Raw genomic sequence first — 12,887 nt, forward strand, 5'->3', positions numbered from 1 at the left:
TTTTCAGCTGCAGGGACAGGACGACTGGTTGCAATCGAGGGAAAGATGAATGCGGCCAAGTACAGGGATATCCTGGACAAAAACCTTCTCCAGAGCGCTCTGGACCTCAGACTGGGCCGAAGGTTTACCTTCCAACAAGACAATGACCCTAAGCACACAGCTAAAATAACGAAGGAGTGGCTTCACAACAACTCCGTGACTGTTCTTGAATGGCCCAGCCAGAGCCCTGACTTAAACCCAATTGAGCATCTCTGGAGAGACCTAAAAATGGCTGTCCACCAACGTTTACCATCCAACCTGACAGAACTGGAGAGGATCTGCAAGGAGGAATGGCAGAGGATCCCCAAATCCAGGTGTGAAAGACTTGTTGCATCTTTCCCAAAAAGACTCCTGGCTGTATTAGATCAAAAGGGGGCTTCTACTAAATACTAAGCAAAGGGTCTGAATACTTAGGACCATGTGATATTTCAGTTTTTCTTTTTTAATAAATCTGCAACAATGTCAACAATTCTGTGTTTTTCTGTCAGTATGGGGTGCTATGTGTACATTCATGAGGAAGAAGAATGAACTTAAATGATTTTAGCAAATGGCTGCAATATAACAAAGAGTGAAAAATTTAAGGGGGTCTGAATACTTTCCGTACCCACTGTATATACATATATGTGTGTGTGTGTGTATATACCCCTATACAGAAGTTCAGATGTCATGCCTGCCTCCAAAGACGCCCAAAAAATGCCCAATAAATGCCTGCAACAAAAACGCCCAGGTGTGAAAGGAGTGGAGCCCTATCCCTGTGCTACTAAAAATTTTAAGAAAAATTATCTTTTCTTTCTGGTTCTGGACAAACAATCTTTTTTTTTCTGGTTCTGGAGTCCAGTGGGGAATGTGGGGAATGCCTGGCTAATAAATAAAACGCCCAAAAAATGCCCAATAAACGCCTACAACAAAAACGCACAGGTGTAAAAGGAGCTGAGCCCTATCCCTGTGCTACTAAAAATTCTAAGAAAAATTATCTTTTTTTTCTGGTTCTGGACAAACGATCTTTTTTTTTTCTGGTTCTGGAGTCCAGTGGGGAATGTGGGGAATGCCTGGCTAATAAATTTCCTTCTTCATGCAAAGTCGGATCACAAGTCGCTTCAAATAAGATAAGGAGGCGACTCCCATTGAAGTCTATGGGACAAGTCGGATACAAGTCACCTCAAAGTAGTACAGGACCCTTCTCTGAAGTCGGAGCGACTTCAGTGGTGCCAATTAAGACGGCTCTCATTGATTTACATTGCTTTTGTTATGTCAAGCGACTTGGGGCGACTTGAGGGCACACAAGTCGCCTCACAAGTCGCGGCAGTGTGAATGGACTCTCACAGACAGTACTCAATTGTGTTGTTACGAGTGCACTAATACGGCTATAATTTACAGGAACCCATAAAGACAAAGATGTACTAACCTGTTTCTGGTGATTAAGGAAGAAATCAACGCTGGTGTGACTCACGCTTACTGGACCATCTCCATCATCTATGCTCATCTCATAGCATTCTGGGAAATACCAAAGAAGGCCATGGTCACGGGAACAATTCATTCAACAAGAACAGATCCAACAGAATGCATAAATCATAGGTACATTTCAAGAGATGCTGTCATGAAGCAAAACAATTGTGTGATAAGGCTCAGATGGAAGCAGCCATTCCCTATTCTGTGCATACTACTTACTGGACAAAAATTTGTGTAAAGGTTTTGCAGCCCTGGAACTAGTGAGAAGCACATAAATCAAAGAAATGTTGAAACTATTACAGATATTTATCACTTAGGTGTTACAGAACAGGGGTCCTTGATATGAATACCTGAATTTGAACCTGCACACCTCTCATACACTGCAGAGTGTTTCAACCAACAGCAGGCATCATCAAGTTTGAAGCAAAAACTACTCCTTACATATCCAATATACACATCAACGGAGGAGGGGGGGGGGAGGGGCTGCACTGGCACTATATTCTCAAGGACCAATGGGCAAAAGTAGAAACTGCAAAGAGTTAGCACATCAATGCGGTCCCTAAAAGCCTCAACGCAAGGTTAAGGTCATGCAACCCCCCCCCCCCCTTTTCCTGGGCAAAATGTGGCATTGGACATCATTTTATTAAAGCACTCTGAAAGCCAATTAAAGCACCTGTCACTAAATAAAACGGTTACCTTACTCCATGTTGCTTTTTTGGTGCTTCAAAGTGTCCACAAAGCCTCCATAGAAGTCTATGACAAAGCTCGATTGCAGCACTTGAAGCTTTTGAGGGGCTTTTATTGAGTTACCTTTGCTGTGTTTTGGAGGTATTGCAGGTATGAGTTATCCCAGGATGCACTAGGAATCCAACAAGCAAAGTGGAAAGCAGCCACTTCCGGTTCATGTGTAAATATTCTGGGAGTGTCTGGTATAGACGTCACATCTGTTGTGCAGCAGGGATTAGCAGGAAGGTAAGTGGTGTCCGGACCAGAGCAGAATATGTGGTGTGCAGCGTGGGAGCAATATAGCAGGAGGTGAGTGGGTACCAGAGAGAGGGTGATCAGCAAACCAAAGGATCAGCAGAGCCGGGGGTTACTATTGAGCATGGAAATCAGCAGACCTGGGGGTACTACTGAGTGGGGCATCACGCTACAAATGTGAAAATAATTGGATGGATCCAATATATGTGTTAACCTGTGATTTTAAATAATATATATATATAAAAATCAAGAAAACCATGAGATACTACATCTCATATGGAAGGTGCAACGTGCAAACTTGTGCAAGAATATATATGAAATGCAATCACACTATAGCCTTTAAAGAAAGTGTAAAGAGTCCTCAAAGGTATAAAAATTGTATAAGGTAAATGTCCACATATAAGGTGAAATCCATAAATATGAAGTCAATCTTCAGTGATCCAGTGAAGAAAATAGAAAAAACACCAATAGTGCTTCCAACACCAAACAGGAAAATTGCAGGAGCGCTTACCAGAGATAATGGACTCTAATGCTGTTAATATAGAGTCGTACACACATAGGATATTAAAGCCTTGCTGGGACAACCTTGGTATCCGATTCCTCCTCCAATCTTTAAGGTGTGGAGATGTGGAGATGATGGACTCCAATGTTGTTACCATAGAGTCGCATGAACATAGGGTGATAAGACCTTGCTGAAACTACCCTCGTATCAGATTCCTCCTCCGGTCTTTAACCACTTAAGCCCCGGAAGATTTTACCCCCTTCCTGACCAGGGCCTATTTTGCTATTCGGCACTGCGTGACTTTAAACGGACAATTGCGCGGTCGTGCGACGCTGTACCCAAACGAATTTGACGTCCTTTTTTTCCCACAAACAGAGCTTTCTTTTGGTGGTATTTGATCATCTGTGCGATTTTTTGATCATGCGCTATAAACAAAAAAAGAGCGACAATTTTGCAAAAATAACAATATTTTTCACATTTTTTTTATATGAAATTCCCAAAAAAAATGTAAAAATCAAAATTTTTTAACATTTTAGGCCAATTTGTTTTATGCTACATATGTTTGGTAAAAAAAAAAAAAAAAAAATCGCAAAAAGCATATTTTGATTGGTTTGCGCAAAAGTTATTGCGTTTACTAACTAAGGGAAAGATTTTTGTCATTTTTGTTGTTTTTTTTTTTTAATGAGTAATGGCGGCGATCTGCGTTTTTTTTTTTGCGGGACTGCGACTTTGCGGCGGACAGATCGGACCCTTGACTGACATTTTTGACACTTTTGGGGGTACCAGTGACATTACTACAGTAATCAGTGCTATACATATGCACTGTTACTGTAAAAATGACACTGGCAGTGAAGGGGTTAACTTTTTGAGAGGGAGGGGTTAAGTGTGTACCTAGGGGCGTGTATCTAACTGTGATTGGATGTGGCTTGAGGTGTAAGAACAGTGATCAACGGTCCTATATAGCAGAACCGTATGATCTCCATTCTTACACAGGGGAGAATGACAGGCGGCTTTGTTTACATTAGCCGCCTGCCTTTCTCCCGCTGTAACGGACAATTGCGAGTGCCCGTCGGACATCGGGTCGGCCAGGCACACGTGCGGGGGGGTCCGTGAGCGAGCGGGAGTGCGCCTCCGGCGGCGCGCGCTCGCTCCCTAGAGGCTCACAGGCTAGCGACGTAGACGTACGTCACTTTGCCTGTGAGGGGCTGACCGCCGATGTAAATCGTCGTTAGGCAGTCGGCAAGTGGTTAAAGTGCTCCAAAAAACAAAAATGCTCCACATAGTGTGATACCATCCAAAAACATGACTTTATTTACCTTATACAATTTTTATACCTTTGAGGATTCTTTAAACTTTCTTCTATAGTGTGATTGCATTTCATATCATATATTTTTGCACAAGTTTGCACGTTGCATCTTCCATACGAGATGTAGTATCTCATGGTTTATTGATTTTTATATACATATATAATCACGGGTTAACACATATATTGGATCCATCCAAATATTTTCACATTTGTAGCGTGGCACTTTCTATGTTTTTACAGATTTAACAATATAGTTGTATTGTAGTGCCAGCAGCTGTTCAATTTATTTATTTATTTATTTTTGTTTTTAGTAAGCGCAGTAGTCTCCCTACCTCTATAATTGAGTGGGGTATCATCAGAGCTGGGGGTACTACTGAGTGGGGTATCAGCAGAGCTGGGAGTACTACTGGGGGGGGGGAGTATTTGTAGCTGCTGATTTTTATTTATTTTTTCTAAGGTGAAGATCCTCTTTAAAGTGCTACTTGACCCACTACAGTAAAATCGGTGTGTATATGCAGTAAAGCATGCTTGCTATACTCATTGTGGAACCTAAGGGGTTAATCCTCTACATTGTGTAAAAAGGCTGTTTGATTCTCCCCTTCTTCCACTGTCCCCTAATAATTTCCTGAGTCTATGACGTCAGGCTGCACATGCTCAGTTTGGTGTGTATTGCTAGAGAGGATTTTATTTTCTTAGGAGGGTGCATGTGATCAGCACAGGGCCAATCAGCACTGTACAGACAGAGGAACAGAAGTCTGGCAGTCTCATAGGACAAAACCAAGAACAAACAATTGGGACTTTGTGTGAGGCACTGCCCATCTGTGGCTAGATGTCTCCATCCCTATTCATACAGAAACAAGGGGGGAAGGGAATAAAAAAGGGGGGGTAAGAAGGGTACATAAGGCAATTGGCACGGTAAATAGGGTAATATATGATAAATCCATAGCATAATATTAATAAATATAAACAGCCAATTGCCAAGCGTTGCTAAACGAAAAAAAAGTACAAATAGAAATAAAAAGAGGGGGAAAGTGGGACTTTATATGAAGTGTGTGGGAGTGGTTGGCGTATAAAAACGTAGAGTCAGCAGTACAGAAAGGGATGATTTAATAACGAATGTCATCATCATACAAAGCACAATACATACATAGAGCAATTGGGTAAATAATACAATAAAAACATAGTATCAGATCATACAGAGCTGCTGAAATGTACATTGGAATGGAACCATCGCTAATAATAGCATTTATATAAAAGTTGAAAGATGCATCGATGAAAGGCTCAACGCGTTTCGTGGATAATTTCCACTTCATCAGGAGCAGGTGCATCCTAAGTCACTGCAAGAGAGAAAATGTATCCCCCTTACAGGTCACATAAGAAGGCCTTGGTATAATAGGTAGAAACATATGTACTGTATCACAAAAATAAGGGAATTATGAGTCATCCCAAAGAGGGTTTTATCCATATCCGATATACTCATAGCTCAACAGTAAAGTCAGAATATATAAGAACATTGTGGACAGTAGTCCAGCAGGCGGGGTGTCCTTGCCGGGAGCTGTGGAAGCCCGACCTGCGGCCATCAGGGAATACTGAGAGGGCACTCAAAGAAAAGGCATGGGTAACCAAGATAAGTGAGTAGTGACACCCCGCCTGCTGGGAAAAAAAAAGAAATTGGATTTTTGTCTTACCGTAAAATCCTTTTCTCTGATGTTCATTGACGGACACAGCTCCAGAACCTTCTTGACCATTGGGTTATGCTGTCCCCTACAGGAGTAGGACACTAGGCAGGAAGAAGCTTTACCACGCCTATGGGGCAGTCCCAGCGGGATATACTCCCACTTCCTTTAACCACTTAAGGACCGGAAGATTTTACTGCTTAATGACCAGGCCATATTTTGCAAATCGGCACTGCGTGACTTTAACGGACAATTGGGCGGTCGTGCAGCGCTGTACCCAATCGAAATTGACGTCCTTTTTTTTCCCACAAACAGAGCTTTCTTTTGGTGGTATTTGATCACCTCTGCAATTTTTATTTTTTGCGCTATAAACAAAAAAAGAGCGACAATTTTGAAAAAAAAAAATATATATTTTTTACATTCGGCTATATAACATTCCCAAAAATAAAAATGTAAAAATCTAAATTTTTTAACATTTTAGGCCAATTTGTTTTCTGCTACATATTTTTGGTAAAAAAAAAAAATCGCAATAAGCGTATTTTGATTGGTTTGCGCAAAAGTTATCGCATCTACTAACTACGGGAAAGATTTATGTAATTTTTATTGTTTTTTTTCCACTAGTAATGGTGACGATCTGCGATTTTTTGCAGGACTGCGACATTGCGACGGACAGATCGGACCCCCAACTGATATTTTTGACACTTTTGGGGGTACCAGTGACATTACTACAGTAATCAATGCAAAAAATATGCACTGTTACTGTAATAATGACACTGGCAGTTAATACTATGGGTGATCAAGGGGTTAAATGTAAGCCTAGGGGAATGATTCTAACTGTGGTTGGGCTTGTGTGATGACCATAGAGACATGTGATCCTATATAGCAGGATCACATGGTCTCTGTGATCATCTCATGGAGAAGGACAAACGGCTGTGTTTACATCAGCCGTCCGCCCTTCTGTCAGCGGGGAGAGATTGCCGGTGTCAGGCGGCCATCGGAGCCGCATGACACTCGCGCCAGCTTCCCCACTGACGAGACCCCTAGCTCCTCCCAGGCGAATGCCGTACATGTACAGGACTTTGCCTGGGAGAGCCAGCCTGCCGCAGTACATCTGCGGCGGCTGCTCGTTATGGTGTTAAAAGGATCTTTTAAAAACCAGCAACTCCTTCACCATAATTAGGGTGGATTTATTCAGCCCAGAGACCTGAGAGTCCCCCACAGGTGGAACTGCCCAATTATTCAACAGAGACTCCTCAAGAGATACCGTCTATCAAAACGCTTAGGCACTGCCATATAGCGTTTAGGACAACTCCACTGACTCGCGACAATTTTGTCAAAGTAGGCGCTTTAGAGGATCTGTGGGCACGAAGGGGACCGGCGCCTCAGACAGAGCAGCAGCTGCATCCCTCATGTTTATAATTTTCTCCACCAATACAATCAGTGCATCCTTCAGCGCCTTTTCATCTGAGAAAAGAGGAATCATCCCCACTACCAGAGCATTCGAAGCGCGTTGACGCAGACCCAGTAGGGTTGCTATATACTAAGCTCACCCTGAAAACATAAGAGGTAGCGGAAGCCGCTAACCTCAGTCCCGCAAGGAGACGCTGGCCAAAGGTCCACAAAAGGACCACCTATTAGACCCCACAAAAAAGTAAGAGGGTCGCCTTTCATAGAGGACATTTGAAGGGGGGCCGCTCGCTGTGACGCAGACGCGCAGGCAGAGTACCCTCGCCCACACAATAATGGCTGCTATACTGTCACTAAAAATGAAACGCCCCCCATGGCACCACCCAGTTTAAGAGAGGCACCAGGCTGACCATGTGGCTCAGCAGGTCGCAAGCAGCGGCCTAAATTTTCATGGAGGCCCAGCCGCGTTTGCCCAGATTCACAGTCCGTCAGATGCCCAGGAAGAGAGTTGGGGGTTTCAGCAAAACTCACTGAGGCCACACTCCCCAACAGCAGCGCTCAAAGCGGCTGCGTGGCCCAGTAGGCCGCAAACTGAAGCCTAAATTTTTGAGGGTGCCCAGCCGCGAGCCCCAGCGGAGCCGACCACCCAGGGCAGCAGGGGGGAAGGCGGATTGTCAGCTTCAGCAGCTTGGTCATCAGCTTGGCCAGCAGCTCGGACAGCCTGGTCAGTAGCTCGGACAGCTTGATCCGTCAACCGAGAGTAGGGCGCGAAGCCGCAGCCTAAATTTTTGACCCGGTACAGGCATGTGAGGCGTGTACCCACGGATGATAAAACATCCGCTCCCCAGCTTGGTCAGCAGCTTAGACAGCTTGGCCAGCAACTCGGACAGCTTGGTCAGTAGCTCAGACAGCTTGGTCCGTCAGCTGCGAGTAGGCCGCTAAGCCACAGCCTAAATTTTTGTCCCAATCTAGCCACGTGAGGCAGGTACCTGTGGATGATAAAACATCTGCTCCCCCAGCCCAACCACGGCCGCAGTGAACCCAAAGGACATCCCTGTCCCAGTCACTAACCCCCAGGAGGCAGGGAACCTGCTCAAAACCCCTCGTTGTGCAACCTGGTCAGCAGCAACCACATCTAACCTCCCTCCCTTCTGGAGCATGTGGCAAAGCCAGCTCCTACCGCACCCGGGAAAGGGAGGGGGGGGGTGGTTTGGGGGCCAAAAGACCCACAGTGACTGTTTAGAGGGGCTGGGGGGATGGAGGGGAATCCAAGGGTCCGACCATCCCAGGGAGGGGCCCAAGTCCACCCCATAAGACCACCAAGGAAGACACTACTTACCACACCACGGAATCGGGTGGGCACCACTCCAGGTAGACCACTGCACCATCTTGGAATGGGGGTGCTGCGGGCCAGAGGTACGCCACGACTCAAGTCGTGACCAGGTGTGAGCGTCCTCGCAAGATGATTAACTCGCTGGCCAGCCCCCGTCCAGTGGGGCATGTTGTTGCCGACCTGGTGCAGAGGTGAGATCGGGTCACGCTCGCTGAACGGACTGGTGAGACCGGAAGGATCTAGAATATCCAGTACGTCGCCCAATCCGGCAGTTGATTGTAGTTCCCACAGGAACAGAAAATAAGAGGAAAAAAAAAATCAGTTTAAAAAAGAAAAAATGGTAGGACCGGAGATCACAGCAAAGAACTAGGTCCTTACCCCTGACTAGGTAGAAAAACAACTGAGTGTATATAGCAGGAAGTGGGAGTATATCACCTGGGACTGCCCCATAGGCGTGGTAAAGCTTTTTCCTGCCTAGTTTCCCAATGGTCAAGAAGATTCTGGAGCTGTGTCTGTCACAGACGGCCAATTTTGGGGGGGGGGGGGGGACAATATTGTTTACTTAATGCTATAAAACATACCCAATAAAAAAATGTAAAAAATCAAATGTATTCATCAATTTAGGCCAATATGTATTGTGCTACGTTTTTTGTAAAAAAAAAAAATCACAATAAGCGTATATTGATTGGTTTGCGCAAAAGTTGTAGCGTCTACAAACTATGGGATATATTTATATAATTTTTATTTTTTTAATTGTTTTCACTAGTGATGGCGACGATAAGCACGTTTCAGTGGGACTGCGACATTGCGGTGGACAAATCTGACACTAAGTGACATTTTTTGGGGACCAGTGACACCAATACAGTGATCAATGCTAAAAAAAAAATGCAAAGGGTTAAATGTGCTCCTAGGGAGTGCTTTCCAACTGTGTGGGGGAGGTGCTTGGACTGGAGCAAGACAGAGATCCGTGTTCCTGCTTAGCAGAAGCACAAGATCTCCATCTTCCCCTCTCACAGAACGAGGGTCTGCCTTGTTTACATAGGCAGACTGCTGTTCTGCCTCTCCTGAGAACGATCGCCGGGTGCCAGTGAATATCGGGTCCGCAGACCCGCTGATTGGCTCCCGCTGTGGCCTGCGACGTGTGCCCCAGACCCAGTGCACGAAATCACATACAGTTACATGATTTTGCGCTGGAGGGCACGATATCTGCGTGGGGCGGTCAAGAAGGGGTTAATCTAGAGACTGCCATGCAACTAGCATTTTAGGAAAAGGGTCAGCAATAGTGGTCTCTACTTTTCTCAGTGTAGGTTTCCTTTAATGTACTCGATCTGTAGTGCTGAGTAACTGCTCTCTAACATTGGACTGAGAGCCGTCTACTGCTCAGCCTGAACATCTGCCAAAACCTCACCTAGTGGGAAAAGTCTTCCTCTTGGAACGGTTTCTTGCACAGACAATGGAAGCGGTGTTTCCTGCAACAAGAGAGAACAGAGAAAAAATAATTAACAGGATGCCAACAAGAAAATTATTAATAAAGAAGTGTAGTATTTTAATTGGGCAAACTAACTGGGGCTGATCTGGGAAGGTTAGTTGACTGCGCTGCTAACAGCTGGCAGTCAGATCACACATACTTAAACAAGTCATATATTATACAATTATCTGTCCTTCCATCAAGGCTGGAAGAACAGAAAATTAACTGATTTCCCCATCAACACAGTGAGTGTTGAAGGGAGAATACCTATTGCAGCACTATTGTGTTCTGCTGGTGAGGAGCCTTCCATGCCTGTAAAACACAATGACTACTGATAGCGACTATAGCCACTGGCAGTGATTGCATGCAAAAAATATGATGGATTAACTTCAGTACAACCAGCCTGCCCACAGATGGCTCAAATCTCAGACGGTCCCTGCTGTACCTGTCAAGCTTCGATCTATCTATAGCCAACTTTATTCTAACCTGTCCTGGTATAAAACTGGTGCAATCTCAGGTTCTTGCAGACTATCAGTGTAACTGAAAGAAAAATGGCGTCACTTCCGGTATTGTGGTTTTCGGCTGTGGAACGCGGAAGCGCCACAGCAACGCTGGATTTTTTACTCTGCAACTGTAAGTTACTATTTAAATAAAACATTTGGTTGAAATATTACTACACTATGGGGCATTCTATCCTTTTTCCCTGAGAAACAATGGACCCACCTAGGAATCGGACACCAGAAGAGGGGACATCCCATAACGGGAAGGACAGTACCTAAAACGTTATACCCCTGTTGAAAGGGGTGGGCTGGCTGGTGATTGCATTACCTAGTGGGGACCATGGGTGAAGACACAGAGGACACTGAATGGTGTAACACCTGCACAGATGTATTTTTGGCACAGCACTGTGGACACATTTGGACATTCACTTAAATAGCATAACGAATGGCTGCTGATATGGATTGAACAGTGCAGCATGTAAAGAGTTTGCTAATTTATTATTATTTTTTTTTATTTATTTATATTTTTCAAAAAGGATTATAATTGTTTTGCACAATTTCGCATTAAGCTGTTAGCATAAAGGTCTTGCTAACCCACATCACAATAGCTTCCCAGGTGGTTATTCAGTGGATGCACAATTGGGGACTATTTGTACTCACTACTTATGTTTACATCCTGGCAATTTTTCTTGATTCACAGCACTTATAAGCACTAGCAATTTTTTAATAACACAGGAGGAGGAGGAGGTGGATTTTACATATTTGTATCTGTAATAATTTTTGTATTTTTGTATTAATTTATACACAATAGCACTTTTACGTAGATATCACAGCATAGATTGCACAGATAAATATTTAAAATCTGTATCGTCGCAAACCAACATCCCATATAACACATAGATATCCAAAAGGAAGCTCCAAGCACTACCGAGAGTGATAAAAAGCACCATGGTAGTTCATTGAGAATTACAAGCCATCAGCTGCAATGGCTGTTGGTAGTTGTAGTTCTCCCATTCACAGAACTCTGTGAATGAATGACATGGCCAGGTGAGCAGAGCCCTGAACAGCTACGTGTTTTTAAAATTGTGACAGCAGGTGTGAAGAGAGGATCTCCGGCCCGCTGTCACAAAGGGGGACCGGGGGCTGCTGTAACAGCAACATATTACACCCTAAATACGGGCGTAACATGTTACAAGAGGTGAACTTAATCTTTGAATACACTACTGTAAAAATAAATGACACTTAGGAGTTTATTTACTACAACTGGAGTGTGCGAAATCTGGTGCAGCTCTCCATAGAAACCAATCAGCTTCCAGGTTTTATTGTCAAAGCTTAAGGCTCCATTCACATCTGGGCGTTTTTGAGTGTTTTTCAGCTCCAAAAACGCTAAAAAAAACGTTCTAAAACGCCCAACAAGTAAAACCACATTCATTTAAATGGCCCTGTTCACATCTGAGCGTTTTGCAAAACGCCTGTAGCTGAAAAAAGTACATGAGCTTCTTTTTGGGCTGATTACCAGCGTTTTTGATAGATGTCAATGCCTGCCTCCAAAAACGCCTGAAAAAATGCCTGAAAATCGCGGTAAAATTGCGGTAAAAAACGCTACGCTCAAGTGTGAATGCAGCCTAAATGAACAAGCTGAAGATAGAAGATGATTGGCTACCATGCACAGTTGCACCGGATTTCACATTCTCCAGTTTTAGTATATTGTATATATTGATATGCCCAGAATGTGAATAAAGGGTTGGCTCTAAAATAAAACAATTTATTCTGAACAGATTAGAAAATAATGTTTTTTTTTACTGAAGGTAACCTCTCTTTCTACTATTTTTTTGTGTTATCATAAACTCAGTTTGAACTGCTGAGGTCTGTGACGAGTCTACTTCATTCAACAAGCTGCAATGTATTGTACAATGTAATATAATAAGAATACATTATTTATTAAATATTTATACTGCTATCTTTGTGGAGTAAATCCTGGACTGAGGTCTGGGTGTAACCTGGAGGTGAGTGCCAGGAACAAGCCCTATTGTACACAAAGAAACAACTGCTATCAAAATGTATTACATAGCAACAGGCCATGGAGTTCACAACCAACATCGAATGGAAAGCCGAAACAGATGGCAACATTTCACTTCCTATTCTGCTCTACTAATGTCAATATAGTACAATTTAAATAGACTTCTACTTTCAAAAAGCTCAGTTACTGCCTTATAAATGTCTTCC

The 12,887-nt window shown here is 43.7% G+C and overlaps 1 protein-coding gene across 2 annotated transcripts in view; it reads right to left on the reverse strand.

Moving 5' to 3' along the window:
• CASP2 (caspase 2) overlaps positions 1-12,887 on the reverse strand; it is a 95,237-nt gene that overhangs the window by 27,366 nt on the left and 54,984 nt on the right. For both annotated transcript variants that reach the window (XM_082267334.1, XM_082267333.1), the window contains exons 4-5: positions 10,102-10,162; positions 1,445-1,533 (exon numbers count right to left, since the gene is read on the reverse strand). In XM_082267334.1, coding sequence (XP_082123460.1) covers positions 1,445-1,533; positions 10,102-10,162 — 150 coding nt within the window. The remainder of the gene's footprint in view (positions 1-1,444; positions 1,534-10,101; positions 10,163-12,887) is intronic.

The sequence above is a fragment of the Pelophylax lessonae genome, assembly GCF_965119305.1.
Source record: "Pelophylax lessonae genome assembly, chromosome: 9".
Lineage (NCBI taxonomy): Eukaryota > Metazoa > Chordata > Amphibia > Anura > Ranidae > Pelophylax > Pelophylax lessonae.